At 36.4% G+C, this 16069-nt stretch overlaps 1 protein-coding gene across 2 annotated transcripts in view; it reads left to right on the forward strand.

Moving 5' to 3' along the window:
* Positions 1–19: 19 nt before the first annotated feature.
* Positions 20–16069, forward strand: part of LOC139144956 (ARF GTPase-activating protein GIT2-like) — a 41510-nt gene continuing 25460 nt past the window's right edge. Inside the window, exon 1 of one of the 2 annotated variants that reach the window (XM_070715792.1) lies at positions 20–207. In XM_070715792.1, coding sequence (XP_070571893.1) covers positions 147–207 — 61 coding nt within the window. In that variant the 5' untranslated portion in view covers positions 20–146. Of the gene's footprint in view, positions 208–4556; positions 4888–16069 lie in introns of those variants that run through there. The other variant, XM_070715793.1, reaches the window with a different exon arrangement.

Consider the following 16069-nt stretch of genomic DNA (forward strand, 5'->3'; position numbering starts at 1 on the left):
TTTCAATGTTGGTCCTTATATGCGCATGCGTAGACTGGGAATCGCAGCCATATTGGAAGTATAAGACTTCCTGCTTTGATAGCAGTTGCTTTATTTTGAACATCGCCGAGTTCCACCACACTGTCGTGAATCCCTCGTGAGGGAGGATGGCTATGAGAGGAAAACAGCGAACACCGGGAGAAACATGTGCCGACTGTGGAGCTCCAGGTAAGTCAATCGACCGATGTAAACAACCTGGAAATAGCGTGATGGAAGGAGGGGTCACAAACAGCGATATCGATTCGACGTGAAGTTCATCTTTGGTGGACTGTCTGCGTTTGGTTTCATAGCCTGTGTTGAAGAACAGTAAATTGATTTTTATGTAATTTCTGAATGATTTATATCAGCTTTAGACGTTGATGTTACCGTGATCAAGACTTTCGTCATCTCTCAGTGTTTAAGAGAACTCTTTGAACTTGAAATGTAGGGTCATACAAAAGTTGACTCAACTGGGTTAGGGCTTTCCTCCCGCAGTGTTGACGTATGTACACACACACGGTCACACACCTAGACGGTTTTACAGGAAGTGCTCACAAATGTACCAGGAAATAATTTTGAAGGGGCGCAGTCGGTCATTCGGTTGCTCCTCTGACATCAAAGACGCCGGTGCCATTACGTAAGGGCGACATCCTTAATTTGTCGCGTTCAAGCCACCGAAGTAGAGGCAGCTCAAAATGAGTTGCAGTCGGCGTGATGTCAGACTTCAGAAATGTACACCGACCACATAACATTGCAGCAAACACGGGGAACGAAAACTGATACCGGTGTAATGTTTCATTCAGTCAGTGGACTCTCCGAATTGAGAGTCTGTCAACCTTGAAACCATGATCTCGCCCTGTGAAACGATGGAGAGAAATTCATCCATCTTCTGCTTCTGTGTTTTCATATGGGTGTATTAATATATATATATATATATATATATATATATATATATATATATATATATATATATATATATATATATATATATATATATATATATATATATATATGTATATGATTTGAAACAGACAGACAGACATACACTTGTACCCTAAGTATTCAGATGTTGTCACAGGAAATTAAAGAACAATGCCAAAGCAGAGCGTTGAAAGCAGGGCATCATAAACATAAACATGAAGTATTTCAAGTATGAATATATTCACACATACATGTACAAATAGGAATTGTTTGTGTCTTACTTAACTCACAAAAACTGTTCCAGAGACGATATGCAACAACAGTTTGGTAAGATTAAAAGTTTATTTGGTAGTCCATGAAAGGAAACCTTGATATTTATTTACAGTGCTATTTTTTTTAGTCCATGAAGCACAGAAGCATGATTCCCCTATGGGTGATTCATTAGTCCCTGTTGATGAATTGAAATCTTGCACTTATCACATAACATCCATCACTCATCGGATGTCTGGTGGTAGATTGTATTTGGTTTTGTGAAGGAGTCCTCACAGCAAACATGACCTTGAGGTTCACAAGTAGAATATGTTGTAACACAAGGTGAAAACAACAGACTAGCCTTGCCTAGTGGTGAAAGGACAAGTGACTTTTAAGTATAAGAACAAACTTACTTTTGGCAGGTGTATTGTACTGATGGCACTTCAGGTGTAATCTGAAGGTCATATACTGAGTAGCTTGCCCTTGATATGTCAGCTAATTCCTATTTTACCATGCTGATTACTCTTTAAGAAGTGATGAAAAAATCACTTTTTGTCAGAGTCTGGGAAATTGGCAAAATAATGACCAATGCAGTAAGCAGAAAAACGAACACAAGGATACATTTTTTCCTTGTATACATTTATACACTGACATCTCGCCATATAATTTTTTCCCTTAAAAAATTGACTAATTGTTGACTCCATGTTTTTCATTCAGCCGGTTTTTTTCCAATATTTGTGACAATTTAATGCAAACTTTACGGCGACTCCATTGCTCTGAAATGAATGACTGACACACTTCAAGCTTGGTTGTTTTGGGAAGTGCATGCGATATGTTCAAACAGGCAAATCTCTGATTATGTCAGTACAGTTGTATTGACAACAGCAGCGTCTGTATTTTGTAGCAATTCACATTGTTTGTGCTGTGGTACATCATTAGTCCTCCCCAGCTCTTCCGTATCCAGTGGTTGTCAGGCACGAAATGTTTGATGTCATTGATAGATTGAATAATGTCATTTTGGCTGAAGAGCTGGAAAAACCAACCTGCAATAAATCAAGTGAGTGACAATTGAGCAGCAAAACTCATGCAGTGCCTTGAATGCAAAGTCTGTAAAGATCAAGAACTTCTTTTCCCGTTTTGTTCATGAGAAAAAAGTTCAGAAAAGTACAGGTTCCTTGAGAATTACTTTCCTTTCGTGAACAGAATTTGAAAATAAACAAGAAGCAATTACTGAATTGAAATCTTGCGAAAGGTCGGGCCCGGTGACAGCATTCAGCCATGCTCATTGATTGAATCTAAATACAGTGCATTCACTGTCTCTGTCTCTGTCTCCATATGTTTGCACCGTGTATCTATACAGCGAGTGTAGGTGCAAACTGTCATACACCCAAATGCCTGATTTCATGTGCTACTGTCAATAAATCCACTATGAAGAGCGGATGTTTCAACTGTTAGAGAGGGTTGGTAGACATCGATCAGATCTCTGCCAATATTTGCATGCCTTTATTTCTTCCCTTGGTGCAGGGAAGATATAAAAAAATCAAATATTATCAAAGGGGTTCTTGTAACCCTTTCACCACCGTGATTTAGCCCAAACCCATTGTTATCAATGTTTATTTTGAATCTGTTTACAGGGAATTGGGGGTGCACAGGCTAAATGTTACAGTGTCAACACCAGAGTTAGGAAACCTTGGAGAGTATGCATTGATTCAATGGAAGTGAGGGTCAGATTCTAGACTGATGTAATGAATGTTTGTCAAGAAATTCAGGCTGACTGGGAGAGCAACATTCAGAATTTCAACTCTGTGACAGTCACATTGGTTAGATGTTACTTTCTCCAAGTTGTGTTTCAAGTGCAGAATAATAATTTTTCATTAATTTCCCTGTAAAGGTATAGTGTTTGTAGAGTACAATTCTTAACATCAAGTTTTCAGTGGGCAATGTTTATTGCAGTTTCACCACATTTTCGTTTCAGTGAGCCATTTCTGTATACTTAAGTCAGACATTTATTTGTAGAAATCTTGTTTGAACTTCCTGATTGAACTTTGGAAATTCAATTATTTGAATATTTCGTCAGGAATGACAAATTGCAGAGAAGTACAAAAAAAATGTATGTCAATTGTAATAAATGTACAAAGTTTCCAACCATTATTATTTTATGTATTAGGAAAAACATTTTATTACAAAGTTTCAGACTCTAACATTTGGAAATCCAGTGTGTGTGAAAGACTAAAGAGGCGCATGTGAAGTACCCAAACCCTCTAACATTTCGCTTATTCTTTCACTGCCTGAAAGGTGGAACAGTCTATGGTTTACCCTTGCGAAGCTTGATCATTGCTCGGGGAAGTGGGAGGGATGATGAAGTCAAGAATTTTACAGATATGATCTTACAACACCCAAGAGTCCCTAGATTAACCCTCAGTGGAATTATAAATTTTGCTTTCAGTCGTGATCAGAAGTGTCCGAGAAGAGTGTGAGAATGGGATTAGCAAGATGAAGGTGACGGTCCAGTGGACGACTGAAAAATGAAGGGCATTTACCAAATCGATGTAACGTGTTTACTTTAGCAAATTGCAAGCCGGAATGAAAAACTTGAACAGACGTCAATGCCGTGGTCCAATGATTTCAGCCAGACAGGGTCACTTGTAACTCCTAAATTATGTGAAATTAAGCCCATTTATTATCGTTAAGTCTTCATGTCTTGTTAGCCTTCATCAGAATAACTCCCACATTGTAAAGAATTTCGCATTTGATAATTTTGAACAGTGGTGGGGAAGGATGATGAAAAATCGTAGCTGCCCAAGAAATTTTAGCCCTAGATGAAATTTAGTGAATAATGGTGTAAAATTTCCCCATTTCATAAACCTGTTAGAATAGACAGTGTATGTAATTATGAGTTCTTGTTAGGTTTAATATGTTGAGAGTATGTACTAAATATGTTAAATATTGCTGATTAAACTTGTGCGATATTAGCCAACTCTCTTGTGTAGGCCATTTCATGGTATTAATTATTGGGATATATATATTTCTCACCTTACGTGTAGGTCCTAGTGGCTCGCATTTCACTGAACAGAAATATTAACAATGGTAATTTGATGATTTGAAGCTTGAGCCTTTCTACAGAATATTTCTTGAGATTTATGTCACAAGTTGATGAAAGAACACTTTCAATCGAATCTGAAACAGCAAAACAAATATACAATTGCGCACGTCATTTCAAGAAACGATGTGTTGTTGACAAAGTCATTTGCAGGCCTGTTTGAAGGTTTTAGACCCTTGGGGCATGAATTTCATTGATTCTGTTAGTGACGTATAGAATCTAGCTCGAGGGACAGGAAATCAATTTGCATTGGTCAATTTGTTGTGCTTTTTTTCGCAACGGCAAGAAACATTCGGGCTGTATTTGACAACTAAGCAGGAAAAACAGTCCCATTGGCTCGGAACTTTCAAGGTCTGTAGGGAAGTGGTATTGTTCAAGTAGAAGGACCGCTATCCAGTTTCCCGAAATAGTTTCATAACCCAGTTCAACAATGCAGCACTTCCTCAAATCAAGGCTCTATGCAAATTAGGACAGTCCTGCATACTAGATGTATCATTGGAATACTTTTCTCTCAAACTGTAAACATACAACGTAAATTTTGTTGCGCTTCTGACAGTCCCTGGATAGAGAGACTGTGTACTTATCACGAGAACCAGGTAGAGTACCGTAATATCTATCCCCCTAAAATTTTTAAATTCTGATCTTTCAGATATTGTGAATTTGAAGCATAAAGATATGTCAGCTGTTTCCAAAAATTTCATCGTGATCCTCTTAGTCTTTGATACTAAAGCTCCATTAGCGTTAATATGTGAAGCATTGTCATAATTTTTGTTCCTTTTGTGACATGCGTTGCAATTTCCTACTGTACTTCCAATATCAACACGCAATGCCTAGTTTTCAACTTGTGCATGTGTAATTTCCAATGTTGTTTTTGAAAAACTGAATACTGAATATGTTTGCAAATGACCTCATTGTTCTTTCATTAACCCTTTTTGTGTAAAAATAATTTTTACTGGTTCACATATTTAGATAACACTTTATGAAATTATGTATGCACGAACGACAACAATACAACTTAGCAGGCGACTGCTAGTATTAAAATGAATACTTAAAGATATATTCATAGCTCAGACCGCAAGTTGCAACAACAGCCAAGCATGCAGTGTCCGATGTCGTGCACGTGCAGCTATATTTAGTAACAAACCTGTTACCATGAACAGCGCTAATCAAGTCCGGACTAGAATTCATTTGGTATCATTGAAAAGTGAATTTTACTGAGACTTGTCACAAGAATATTGTAGTGAGACCAGTCACTAGAATAAATTTGTCAAACAATAAAAACATCGCGGACTGATTACAAGACTGATACTTCGTATGTCAAGAGAATGAGAGGATCAAGAAAATACATGCTTTCATAAATGAAAATAATGAACATGTTATCTAAAGTTCCCGCCATTGTCCTTTTAAATACAGTAGTGCATGTTTATTTCAGCTGTACCCCCTCAACTCTGCAGAGTGACATTTAGATCACACTCTACCAAGTGCCTGGAACAATTAATTTATATGGTACCAGCTGTATATCACTTTTATGGTGCTGTAAGTGAAGGCTTGGAACAATAGTGTATACATGTAGTTTTTATTGTCGTAAACTACTTGTCCAGTATAGCACTGAAACACTTACATGTAGAGCTAATACTTATTTTTTGGACAAAATGTACATGAACGGTGCTCTGGTATTTGTTGTGCTGTGTGGCAAATACCATACAATATGTCATCATAATATGTGACATGTGATATTTTATTTCAATGGGACACAGTAAGTGAGGCTACCCACAATTCTCCATGATCCGTACACACGGAGATCACTCACTGAACTGAAGCAAATGTCTTCTGTACACAGAACAGCTTGGTCCATATTTGAAATTCTGGGACCATAGTTTTGATAATCATAATTCTCTAATTTCTCACTGTGAATAATGAGAAGATCACCCCTTTTCTGCGGAGGAGATAGCAATTTTGTGATTTTGTCAACATAGTTTTTTGACAGCCATATGCAATATTTTCAAGGAAACTAAGGGAATAAGTTGCATCTGTGTTGGCAAAAGAAAGGGTATTGATTTTTTTGAATGTTTGTAACAAAGGAAATTTGCATGTCTGACAGGTGGTATGATGAGACCATCTTAGTTGCTGATAACTTCTGCTTGACAAGTGTACAATTTTTAGCACCTTCAAACGTGGAATTCGCATTCAATTTACTCCTGAATTTTTAACATAATCAATAATTTTGGACCATAGTTTTAATCAATAATTCTAAAATTAAATTTTAAGTTGCAAATTGTTCAGAAACTGATAAAATTGAAGAAGCCTTTAGCAAATAATGTCTGAGCACACAAATCAAGGGGAATTGTGGGTAGTCTCACTTACTGTGTGGAGTCCAATACGAACAATTCCCATTTATTGAATAAAAACCCACGGAAGCCACCGCAAAAATACACACAAAAAAATGAGTATATGTATGTACATGTAAGAAGACAAACATGTGACAGTAGCACCATAGGTCTTTGTTGAACAGTTAGTAATATTCCGTGTAGTAGTAGACTAGTAATTGGTATTCTGGCGTTAAGGTGTGAAGGCTGTGTATGTACATAAAGCTGGAGACTACAGGGACACTGACCAGACGTGTCATTTCACCACCCATGCATGGCAATGCGCTAGAGACTTGCATGCTGTCAAGGCAAATGTATCTGGTTAGAATTCCGAGACAGTACAGACAGGACGAATAGCAGCATGCAGTACGAATGAGCCAGCAACAGCTGTCAGGGTGTCGGAGAAAAGGAAACATTGTGGTGAATCAGAGCTTGTGCGTGGTGGTGACTGCATTACAGAGACAATGCAATGCCACCGCTGATGATGATGTCATACCAATAGTTATCACACTGCGGATTATATAGTTTGACGATGATGTCATCAATGGCTGTTTATTGTGTTGTTAGTACATCATTTGAAATTGACAAAATCAGACAAGAGAGGCTGTGGGTGAACAGAGAGTGGTGCACATGAATGATGAAAGAATACTGGTAAAGTAAAAAAGTCAGAAAATTATTGGTCCAGTTACAATTTTAATTGATGAAATGTGAAACAAAGCAAGATTTCAGTAAAACACCGTTGTGTTTAGCACCTATCAACAGATCAAATCACTATATTATCGGCAGTAATTAGCATATTTTGAGTATCATTACGTGCTGTATGTTATATCTCTAAATTTCTTGATTTCAACAATAAATTTTGATTATCTTCTCAGGGAAATGTGCATTCTAAAGAACTGAATCAGACACAAATCAAGAGGAACTAGTCATAACAGACATTTTGTCCTTCAGAAATTTTGTCAGGTTGTCGGTGCCATTGACATCCTTGTGTGGGTTGAGCTTCTGTTGGTGTTTGGTCCCCTGTGTCACTGTACATGTGGGTGTTTGGTCCCCTGTGTCACTGTACATGTAGGTGTTTGGTCCCCTGTGTCACTGTACATGTAGGTGTTTGGTCCCCTGTGTCACTGTACATGTAGGTGCAGCCTTGAAAAGAAAGGAACCGGTAAAACAATAACATGCTCTTCAGAAGTACATTTTAATGATCGATGCGAACTTTAACATCTGCGTGATGGTGGTCCCACCAACTTGAGAATTCCTCTATCCAGCTATCGCTCCCTGGCTAAGTGGCTGTGATGTCAAACAATGAGGAACTAGCGTCTGTAAATGCATGACTCATCGCAGGTTGTGCTAATTGGCAGATTTATCCAAAAAAAGAGCATTCATTAATGTTATTTCTGGAAAGTATTGAGTGCCTGTCCTAAATTGTGAACTTTGACAAGGTATCGTCAATTCTGACTGACATCTTAATTTGTTATGCAGGTAGCTTCGTAACTCGGTGTCACATAATTGTATTGAAGGTGACCTTTGACATCATGATGTCACTGCAATTTATACTGTACCATTCAGACTAATGAAATGGGAACTGAACCAATTGAATCTACGCATTTATTAAAGCGAGGAACATGCACTTGACCCCATAATGCGCTTGTAGATACCAAAATTTGGTTGCAGTGTTACACAGTATATACTGCTACATCTAGCTACATGGTTTGCAATTCATGCTGAAAAAACTAAATTGTAGCAATACTGACCTGATACTATGGAAACGTGATCTTTAACCCCATGTTGTCACAGGAAATGATATTCAATCAGTTCTGACATCACTTGACGTCAGTAGCTTTGATATTGTAACAAGGTGTGTCGACAACTCTTATGTTTACAGTGCATCAATGTGGAAAGAAGCAGCATTGGTCAGAGTTTTTCCATTGCCGTGCATTGATGCATTGACATGAGATAAGTCTGGACAACATGAGCAAAGAATAATTCAACAGTGTTCAGTTCTAATCCTCCCAGAAGGGTAATCAGGCATGTTTTCCGCCATTCAAGATAATTCTCGTCCCTGTGATCAGATGTAACCTATAGAGACAGTGCATTGTGAATTGTGTAAATGTGAGTGTCGGTAGATTGTTAGACAAATTGTTCTCCGCTTTAATCTCAGGCCTTCTTCTAATCCCTCAAAGTTATTGCAACGATTAGCCAGGTGTGTATCACGTACCTCTGCCTTTTCAACACTCTGGTATGTCATTGTTACTCCTTGAGGTGAATTTTTGAATAATAATGTCATAAACCTTTAACAATGCTGAATATAATTATAGCCTTTCACATACAGCTTGTACCTATTTATGATATTAAAATTTTATATACCAAATCAAATGTGCTGAAACTATAAACTGGAAGTTGTACTGCTCCAAAAAAAACCCATCACATTCACGTGACCGATTATGTGTGTAGAGTCTATCATAGTTTCTTAAGTAAACAACTGTTGTTTTAGAATTTCTGCACTAAGTTTTCAAACACAAACACGTGCGAGGAGTGTCTTGAAACTGATACTGTGTGTCTTGCCTTTGTTGATACCTGAAACATCATTTAGATTCTGCCTGCTGATTTCACCTGGGAATTTTGCATATGATAAGTTAAGACAGAGGTATACTCACGGGTAAATACATGCTGAATTCTCACAGCTGGTACAATGTGAAAACCTGCATCAATTCGATAGACAATACTTGGTGGTAAAGTGAATTTTCAGTCCACACAACTTTTGAGTTCATCAGGTCTAGCATCATTTCGTGGTAAAATTAGTCCATTTACATAGTGTGACATCACCGGGCAGCATCTTGGTCCAAACCAAGAGTTGATAATAAGCAAATATTCAATGAAAGGTGCAGTTCAAAGTACCAATACCTTCTTCATGTTCTTTTTGATTTATTATTTGATGGTACATGTATTCTTTCATTGCCCATCAATGTCTGCATTGATTCTTCTGTCGTGAACTTGTATTTGAAATATTTTGTGAGTTTTAAGATTGAAAATTTGGCTAGAGAATTGAATTAATCCTGAGGCTGTAACATGTAATAGCTTAATTAAAGGTTTTATCTGGTCGCTTGTGACATACATATTCTGATGCAGCAACCACACTGCTGTGTGATTGTAGTTCTTCATTGATTATTTCAATGTGTTGGATTGACCCCTGACCTCGGGCTAATGGGGTCTAGGTCATGGGAAAACCTGTTGCCAAAGCCTGGAAGTAGATCAGTTGTAATTGGATGATTAATAGCACACTGGCATGGCTCCAGGCATTTGTGAGCCTGTAGTCGATATTAAAAGGAACAAATGTCAGTAAAATGTGGATAAGTACCTTCTAGTATATCCGTCCAGAGTAACATAATTAGCGCAGATATCAGTTGCATGCACAATGCAGTAAAACTCACTAAAAGGCAGGATTGCAGCTTTACAAACGCAAGGGTAAACTCGTCAAAGATAGAATAGTGAGGGAAAGAAAATTACATGTATGCGTTCATGTTCTGAGCACTTTCTGAAATAGCTTGTTGTGGCAGTGAGAGATGATGACCCTCTATGTGACAAGTTTATCACATTTCATCATAAATGTCAGTGTATTTTTCTAGTTCCATTTTCACGATTTTGATATCTTATCAAATACAGTAACCAGTGAACCATCATACAATTGTGATTTTGTTTTGTTTTTAGCTCATATTTGGTTTGTATGTAAATACCAAAAAGAGCTTATATGATGAGTCGGTGGCGTCTGTATGTCTTTATGTATGTATGTGGGTATGTATGTGCGGATGTATGTACGTCACACACAAAGGCTCCCATACCGCCAAAGCTACCATCTCAGTATTTGGTGTACAGGTAGATACAGGGGATGAGATGTGAGTTTGTTCAAATGAACACGTCAGTGTCGATGTCAAAAATGTGCAAATGAGGTAAGAAAAAGGGAAATCCTGCAAATGTGCAGGAGTGATGGCATGCCAATGACTGATCAGGCTAACTCCACTGACCTTGAGTCATTTCCTGTCATTGTTTATAAACTGTTACATATTAACAGACCTGCTCAAACCATAGACAGTAGAGGGGGGGGGGGAAGACTATCTATGCTCAAACTACGAGGGCCTAGCTGTTTCTGCTATGCATGTTGCTAAAGTTGACCTCCAGTACCTAAAGTTTCAGACCTTAATTACTTTTGTCATTCTTGTTTTTCTGGTTTAAGTATTTCTTGTTGTTTTTCTGGTTGTACTGTGCAGATATCATTGTCATAACATCAACGTAGAATTTATCTGCACTTAACAGATAGAAACAACATTTATTGTTGATCTTTGGTACTCATACTGGTATATACCAATTCTGATCAAATTTGAGCGACACCGTATAATTGCGGTATTTTTTCAAGTTTGTTTGTTTACAATGTGAAACTGTATTGTACGATGCAAATTTGAAGTTCCTTTGGTCATATTTAAATGAACAGTGCACAAAAACTCATCTATATAATCTATTTTGCTTTGCCTCGAAATTATGGCAAAATGTCAAAATGCTTTTTTCAAACTGTCAGACTGTACTACAGTATGTATGAAGGACCTTACATTAAATTTGTAGACCGTAAAAATATAAAATCATACCATGAAACTCTGTTTGTCTTTAGTGTCTCGTAAAGTGCATCATGGCATGGTTGATCATGATTAAAGTTATTGTGAACAATGCTAAAGAGCTTAAAACGTTGATGTGCTATGTATATACATTACCTCACAAGCCTGTTTCCATGACTTCAAATCGTAAAACACCTGTCACTGATGTAAATGGAGTTGTGTTTTCTGTTGGTGAATACTGAATTATGGTGTACAGTAAGTTAGTATACTTATTGGATATTCTGAGGCAGAGTCTGTGAGTTTTAATAATACCCAGTGTGTTCCTTTAATTAATGTCAAGTTTAAAAAAAAAAGAAAAAAGATGTCAAGTTTTTGAAAAGCCAAATGATAGTTTCTGTAACAATGCACAAGATTACATCACTGTAGATAGATTGAGAGGGAAATAAATTCAAAATAAACAAACAAATAAATTAATTGTAAACAAATAAAGAGACATTGATTTGTTTATTATTTTCTTAAAACAACTAAATGCTTGCAAACAGAAGATAACTTTGAAAGTCAATTACACTAAAAGTACCTGGAGCACTTAGGTCTCATATTTTGCTCATAAATGACTAAAAAACACAGGCAGCATTTATTTGTCTTTTTATTTCTTTCATATTAGAACTACTATGCCTTGTAGCATTAAATTTTCAAGAAATTGATAAATTTTTATGACAAAATTTTACATTCTTTTCTCTTGGTCCACTTAAATTTATGAATTATTGTTAGAGTTCAAAAATACCAGACAACTGGAATGATAACAATACATGCAAAAATGACGCTAGGCATTGTCTGTCAGGTACCATAGACAATGCCAATATGCCATGTTAGAGATGCCACAGCTGTCCAGTAGCAGATCTGTAATCTTCAGTGAACATGATATCATTGTGTTATGTCAGTGCTGATATTTAATCCCAAAGAACGCTCATTGTTACAACAACTCAGGAACAATAAGTAGACACACAGTAGGCAACACGGACTGTATTCCAGTATTCACAATCTTTGTCACAATTTTCTCCCCTATTTCCAGTATAAATCCAGATATATATTCTGTTAATTTGAATTTGATATTTTGTGGGAATTTGAAATGAAATTAATCGTTTTTTTATTTTTTACAAAATTTATATTAAATTATGTGCAAAGTTCGTAAATTTACTTGTATAGTGTAATTTGACCAAAAGCTTGTTCATGACAAATTCAAAATTTTAAGTAGACTGAAATAAGTTTATAATACTAAGGCTTTGCAATTGAAATTGTAATCAATAATTACATGTAAGACTATTAAATTGCTTTGTCTACCAGATATTTCTGATGAAAAACAAAGAACAGTCAATGAAGCCATTATTCCAATGGAGCCCATGAATTATTAACACTCAATTTCCTGATACATTGTTTAATATATTGCCAGTAATGCATGGCTTCCCAAGGCTTTTTTCCCATTTACATTATTAATGGTATGTGCTTTCCTTCATCTTGTGTCAGGAAGTTTCACACAATGGTTTCTCTAACAATCAGAATATTGTCGTTTACTGCCATTCACCCACAATTCCAACAAAAATGTATTCCTGTTGTAAAAATATTAATACCGTGTATCTCTATTGGCCAGTCATTTGTCATCAGTTTCAGTATCGTTTACTTTGTAAACATCTTTTATGTGTGTAACTAATGAAAGCAAGCTGCCTGTACCTCATAGCAATATTGATGTCCCCTTGGGTCAGAGGTCGCCCTTTGAAGACAAAGCTTCAAAATGTGAAGTGAGTGTTTCTGTACAGGATCATTTCACCTGATATTCTCTATTTTGCATTTGGACCACATTCAGTGATCTCTGTCGAATGATTTTTGATGAATTTGGTATGATTAAAATGTGTTGGAAATTTCTGTGTTTCACCTAGAATATTGAACGTATTTTTTTTTCAACCAGGTTAAATGATCTGCTTGTCTGTGCATTTTCTGTAATTATTTAACTTAAAACAAATTGTCATGCTTTGTCAATACTGAAGAAGTACACCATTGACTGATACAAATATGAAACTCTTTATCTCACACTTGACTATTAAAAAGCCAATTCAATGTAAAAGCTTACGATGAAAAAATTAATTACATACATGTAAGGTGAATTTACTCTTCACATCACATCTTATCAGGAATACATGTATGTTTTCACTTTGGTATTGACTCACATTGTGGAAATCATGTATGACTGTAAACTGTAAATTTATTGAAAGTGTATGGAAATGGCTTGGAGCTAGTAGGTCTGACCAGGATAGGTTAGGTTTTGGAAAAGAAATCATTTCTGTAACCACACTGCTTCACAGAGTGTACAGATTAAAGTCTCCCACTGTTTCCAGAGCAGAATGCACCGATTTCAGTATCATTTGTTTTACCTGCAACACAGCGTCTGAACAGAATCGGAATATTATGAAGACAGACAGCATGTGAGCAGATGCTCTCATCTGTCCTAATCCCCCCCACACAAGCATCGCATATTGCTTCTTTTGAATCTTTCATTAAACTGCTTTTCTTATATATGCCCCAGCAGTTTGTCGGGATTATCTGTAAAGCATGGATATTACTGCGGGATTTGCGCACACATGCATATATGAGGGAGTTGCGTGATGAATTAGTACTAGTCTCAGAAGCATTCATGCAAGACTTTAAGCTGCCTAAGTTTTCAGGCGAGTGTCTTTGTTGACGGTATAACTGTATCATCCTCACTAGTTTCACTTCCTAAAGCAGCATTCAATATAATTTCCACTACACTATCAGCACCGCTTTTTACCTGTCGGGCAAACAGCAAAACAACACCCAAAGAGTCTTGCAGTTAAGCATACTGTAAAGACTCTTTTTGTGCAAACCTTGTCTCTGTCTTAATTAACATTTACAAAACTATAATCTGTATTGCACTGGTTACACATGTTATCATCCATCAGTCTACATTTGATTCATTGACCAAGATATTTCCCCAATCAGAGCAACAATGACATTTGGATACTTATTCTGGAAAAGGAATTTTACATGTTAGATACCACAGACATGGAGTATTGAATTTTAATACTTCACTAGAACACTTGTACAGTTTGACAAAAGAGGAACACCTACATATATGTAGAACATCAAGGAAATGTAGCTCACTCAATGTCATGAGTACAACCTGAGTTAGGTAGTTGACATTAAGGTTGACATATCCAGGCACTTATGGACAAGGGATCATATTTCCCTTTTTCCCTCCATTACCTGTGAGACACGTGCCAGAGAAGAGTTATTGCTCACAATTTTCTAATCTTCTCATTTGGCATCAGCCATAACTCATAGAAATTAAAAGATTTTGCAATAAACAGCTTGTCAAGTATTCTTGGCCAGTAGTCATCCTATACTTGCCCAGTTGACATAATCAAACAATAATAATGATATTGTAAAAAGAATCTTCCGAAAAAATGTTCTGGCAAGAAATGTGATGATCATGAAGATCAGAATTTGATATGCATTTTTACCATCACCGGTATCAGCTGTACAAGTAATAATCTCCACAGTTTAAAACTACACAGATTTAACAACTAAAATATGCATGCTGATGTTTGATTTGCATAATATTATGCAAATGAGCTCAATTTGCATAAGATTGTGAAAATGTGACTTTTTGCTTTGTTAATGTTATGTAGCAAAATAGTTCTCGTGAAATTGTGTGTTTTTATTGCTGATCTCTTCTAGGGAATGCTGCAAAAGGTATTTATGAGGTACTATATTAGTGATGATATGCTCACTTGAAGTTGAGACATCCTGAATAATGAGGCTCTTCAATAAAGCGAATACGCTTGGATGATTTTATAGTGCTTTATTTGTGGTTTTTATGATTCAGGGAAAACTGAAACAATTTTTTTAAAAATGAAAATGGAACCTAATCATACCAGTAAATATTGAGGAGCTACCAAACATGCATACGTTACTGAAATGTTGATTACAATAACTTACATGGTCAGAAATTATTTTCAAAACTTCTTGTTTGAAGAACTGACAATTGTGTGTAATTCAGTAGAAAGTGTGTTTTGTCTGGAGGGCTTTCTGCTAATCTAATGGAGTGTACATTTGTCATTACAGAAAAAATGTAATTATCCCCAGTCCTGGAAATTGCTGTTTTGCAAATATGATATGTTTACAGTCAGTATGTTTCAAAAGAGAGATGTTTGTTTTGGGGGCAGGGGAGCATGACTGCATGGGAATTTGGGTTGTTTACATTCACTTAAGCATCACTTAATCACATCCACAGAGAATATACTGGTATTAATCATGCTGGATGTATGTAGGAAATTTGCTGTTGAAGAAAATAAAACCCCAAAATTCACAAATATATTGAAAGTGGGTGATCTTTTGCTCTCGTCACTGACATCGTAGGATTTTTAGCGATGATGAAATTGTTTGACAAAATTTGACTGTCATTGTTGCTCTGCATGTAAACATCATACACAAACTCTCGTGCAACCTTACTGAAAATGGCCATGAGTTACAAATTCATTTCACTGAAGATACAGACAATACAAAAAATATGGGTGGTCAGCTTTTGCACCTAATATTTGCCCTAATTTGAAAAAGGAATTTTAGAATATTAATATACTCTGCCCCAGCATTTATTTCTCCATGTTCCTAAATTTTTATCCCTCGTACTTAACATTGTTTCTAATAGGCAAAGCTCTCAGAGTTGATAGTCTGCTTGCAAAATTCACAAATGGTAAAATCAAAAATCGAAAACAGCAATCTCATAATTGGTTCTGTAG

This window comes from Ptychodera flava, chromosome 12 (assembly GCF_041260155.1).
Source record: "Ptychodera flava strain L36383 chromosome 12, AS_Pfla_20210202, whole genome shotgun sequence".
Taxonomy (NCBI): domain Eukaryota; kingdom Metazoa; phylum Hemichordata; class Enteropneusta; family Ptychoderidae; genus Ptychodera; species Ptychodera flava.